Source organism: Herpailurus yagouaroundi, unplaced genomic scaffold, assembly GCF_014898765.1.
Source record: "Herpailurus yagouaroundi ecotype Mexico unplaced genomic scaffold, PumYag 249, whole genome shotgun sequence".
Taxonomy (NCBI): Eukaryota; Metazoa; Chordata; class Mammalia; order Carnivora; family Felidae; genus Herpailurus; species Herpailurus yagouaroundi.
The window spans coordinates 833032-837304 of NW_024412466.1; the positions used below are offsets into that span (position 1 = coordinate 833032).

The following is a 4273-nucleotide window of genomic DNA, read 5'->3' on the forward strand; positions in this document are numbered from 1 at the left end:
GCAGAAAGACAAACTTTGTATGGTCTCACCGACTTGTGGAATCTCAAAGAGCTCAACTCCGAGAAACAGGGAGTGGAATGACGGCCGCCAAGGGCTGGGAAGTGGGCAACAGGAAGATGTTGGTCCAAAGGTATAAACTTCCAGCTGTCGCAGGCCTTCTTATCACAACAAAAGAAAAGGTAACTGTGGGAAGTGACAGATGTGTTAGCCAACCTGACTAGTAATCATTTTGCAAAATATACGTGTGTCAAATCATCACACCGAACACCTCAAACTTACACCATGTTCGCTGGCAGTGACATCTCAGTGAAGTTGGGGAAAAAGAAGGGGGTACCTGAGGAGGTGCTGGGCTTCCAGGTATGGTGGACGGAGGCGAGCAAGGCTCCTACCCTCCAAGAGTGGGCAGGGGGCCGAGTTTCAAGGACAGCGGAGCATGACGTCAACACCGCTGCCAAGCATGGGGCAGGACGGACTTGGAGACCCCTGAGGATGTCCTGGGGGACTGCGGGTGATGCAGGTCTATCCAGTGTGTGGCCCTCTGCAGCTGCTAGACTCGTGAGGGTGCCCCTGGAGGTTCAAGGTGGGGCCTTTTGCCAGTGAGTAGGATGGAGGACGAAGGACCAGGGAGCCCCGCCAGGAAAGGAGGGCGTTGGGGGGTAGGAAGCACTGAGACCTGGTGCAGGGAAGGCCCGGGGGCGGGGGGGGAAGAATAGTGTCATCAACAGGTAACAGGCTCCAGCCTCCTAGCCTAACGACGCTCCCCTCTGCACCCCACTCAGCCTCAGAGCTGCCTGCCCCACTACATTTCCCAGTGAATTCTCTCTTTCGTTCCCCTGGAAGAGCTTTTTAACCCGCTCCTCCTTTCAACCTGCAACGCCCCTTCTCACTGTCTGTGGATTATCTTGTTTCTTAATTCAGTGAGAAAAGAGAGCGATCAGAAGACAGCCCTCATCCTCCACCCAGTTAACCTACCACCCCTCCTGTGCCTTCAGCCCCGTGGTCTGTCTTCCCTTCTGCTACAACCAAGGAACTCTCCCAGGTCCTGGGCCCTCTGGCCCGGAGGAGGCAACACGCCCTCCCCGCACCACCAATTGTTCTTTCTGTTGAGTAATTATGCACATAAAGTCCGATAGCAACCCCTTCTTGAAAGAAACACACTGACTCCTTGAGTGCCACACCTCCTTTAGCTGTAGTGTTTCATGTCGTCTCTGTTCCCCTTCGTACAACAGCTTGCTGCACAAGGTGTGTGCCCTGCTGTAGGCAGCTCCTCACGAGTCATCCTGTTTAATCCAGTCCACTCAGGTGTTTCTAACTCTTCTATGGAAACTGCTTTTATCAAGGTAACAGGTGCCTCTGTCTTGCTGACGATTGGATGTTGTCCTTCACCTCTCTGGATTGCTCAGCAGAATTTGCCAGGTGACTATAAGCCCTCTCTTGACACACGCTCGTCCCAAGGCCCTGGAAACTCTACTCTCCCGAACCTTCTCAGGCTCCTTTTCATCTACCTGATTCTGAGCTCCCTCCCCTCCCCCAGGGCTCTTTTCTCTCTGCGTCTGCTTATTCCCTCAGAGATGACTTCTGATTCAGGCAGTGGTCTGGCAGGATGGCCCCCTCTAGAGGACTGGCTACTGTGACTTGTGCAGGGTCTAACAAAACCTCGAGAATAACCGGTGTCGGTATTGTTCCCAGGCCGGCAGCAACGAGGGACGGTGGCCACCGGAAGGGGATGGCAGGAGCTGGGACCCGCAGGTGAGGCTTATGGCCAACCCCGGGTGAGCCAGCAGGAGGGAGCTGGAGGAATACAAGCCTTGACCTCGCCCCCACCAGCCAAGTACCACCGGGAGTGGGAGGTTGAGGGAGTGAGCTGGTGTGGTCTACACAGCCAGCACATGGCACAGAGCCGACTGGGGCAGGACAGAGACAACAGGAGGGACAGACATGAAGTATTAACATGGCTTCCAGATTTGTGTCTCCAGCTGTGACCTGCCGTGTGAACATTCCTTGCAATATCCACTCACCATCTCCACTTTTATGTGAGATACAAAATTCTTTCTTTTTTAAAAAAAAAAATTTTTTTTCAACGTTTATTTATTTTTGGGACAGAGCATGAACGGGCGAGGGGCAGAGAGAGAGGGAGACACAGAATCGGAAACAGGCTCCAGGCTCCGAGCTGTCAGCACAGAGCCTGATGCGGGGCTCGAACTCACAGACCATGAGATCATGACCTGAGCCGAAGTCGGATGCTTAACTGAGCTACCCAGGGACCCCAATTTTTTAAAAAAAGTTTATTTATTTTGAGAGAGAGAGAGAGAGAGAGAGAGAGAGAGAGAGACAGAAAACAAGTGGGGGAGGGGCAGAGAGAGAGAGAGAGAGAGAGAGAGAGAGAGAGAGAGACCCAAGCAGGCTCTGTTCTGTTAGCCCAGAGCCACCACGGGGCTTGATCTCATGAACTGTGCTGAAATCAGTAGTCAGACGGTTAACTGACTGAGCCACCCAGGCAACCCTGCCCAATAGAACTTAAAGAGAAATTTGTTGGGGAGCTGCTGAGAAACCTTTCCTTTGTTATAAAAGGGTATGTTTTTGTTTTTGAGAGAGAGAGAGAAAGAAAGAGTGAGTGGGGGAAAGGGACAGAGGAAGAAGGATAGAGAATCTCAAGCTCCACACTCAGCGCAGTACCTGGCATGGGGCTTGATCCCACGACCCTGGGATCATGACCTGAGGCGAAATCAAGAGTTGGACGCTCAACTGACTGAGTCACCCAGTCCCTCTTATATGTTTATTTTTTAAAAATGGATGTCCTTTTTACACATTTCTCTTTCTTCATTTGAGATGGTGATATAAAGATGGGATGCTTTGTGCTACAGCAGCCACCTTGGGCCATGAGGTTTGAGAAGTATGAAGACAAAAACCGTACACTGTGACCATGGGAGGGAGGAAGGATGGAAAGAGTTTGTGTTCCTGAAATGGGATACTTTATGCCTTTTTATTCGGTGAGGCTAAAACTGTACTGTGTAAACCACAGCTGGGACTTGAGTTGCTAACTTCTGAATGCATCCTGGGCAAAACACACCCCAAACCCTGCAGCCTATTCTGTACTCAACAGACAGAGGGATTCTTTCAGAACAGGAGTCACGATGGTGTCTCTCCTCAGAACTCTTCTCTGATGTCCCATCACACTTGGAACAGAAGCTGGAGCCCATATCTCCATCAGCACAGCTCCAAGATTGCCAGCCTGGGCCTCTGTGCTCTGTCCTCACCTCACTTGGCACATCTCACTTCTCTACGACATTCAGGTCCATGCGAGGATGATTTCCTGACAGGTCAACCCTGACTCGATGGTAGAAAAGCCTCTTCCACTGTCACTTGCCATCTTGAACACTGCCCCCGGGTGCTGCATGTGCATGAACTGGTGAAGGGGACAGTGTCCAACCTTTGCTTTATCCCCTCTGTCACTCACCAGGAGTGAGGCTTCTTAGCCGAATGAACCAATTGTGTGTGAATGCAGTAGAGCAGTGTCTGGCACAAAGTAAGCGTTTGCCACTCCTTGGGTAAGAATGTCCGCTCCAGGAAGGCAGAGCTGGGATTCCAGCGCCTGGCGTCTAGCAGGTGTGTTTCGGAGCCGCTGATGGATGGATGCGTGGAGGGCACACAGCAGGCTCTCTTCAGTTTTTATTGAGTGGACGGTGGAACAAAGGATCTCTGAACTGAGATTTCGGAACTGATTCAATTCGTGTTGACAGGAAGGCCTGGGATATGCTTGGGGGGTGGGGGGGCCCCCCCCAGGACGGAGTTGTGCATCCTGAAAACCCGAGACCAGGGAGTTGAAAGCATATCTATTAGGATGTCAGAGACTCTGAAAGGGGTGGCAGGGGAGGGCCCGGGAGCCAGCGTCTTCTTGGAGGAGGCCGGTGGTCCGCCGCGAGGGGAGTGAGGTGCGGAAAGAAACGTGGGGAGCCAGGGGCCTGACCCCTCCGCACTTTGGGCTGGAGCTCCTCAAGGCTGCTGACGCCTCCTGCTCCTGGGGGAGAAGGCGGGGGGGGGGGGTGGCCGCTAGGGCCCCTCAGCTCGGCCATCCGTCGAGGACGCCCAGCCCCGCCCGGGCCCCGGCCCCAGCTGCTCGCTTCAGCATCTGGCCAGCGCCCGGCCCCGCGCGAGGCGGCACGCGCACTCGGCGCACGATCCCCGCGCCCGCCCCCGCCCTGGGCTCGTCCCGGAGACCCGGGGGCCGAGGCGCAGCCCAGAAGGCTGGCTGCCCCGACCGGCCGCGGGGGAC

At 54.3% G+C, this 4273-nt stretch overlaps 1 protein-coding gene across 1 annotated transcript in view; it reads left to right on the forward strand.

The window, feature by feature from the left end:
• The first annotated feature begins 282 nt into the window (after positions 1-282).
• The window catches only part of CACNA1B (calcium voltage-gated channel subunit alpha1 B), a 198695-nt gene continuing 194704 nt past the window's right edge, over positions 283-4273 (forward strand). The window contains exons 1-2 of the mRNA XM_040460282.1: positions 283-357; positions 1690-1749. Coding sequence (XP_040316216.1) covers positions 283-357; positions 1690-1749 — 135 coding nt within the window. The remainder of the gene's footprint in view (positions 358-1689; positions 1750-4273) is intronic.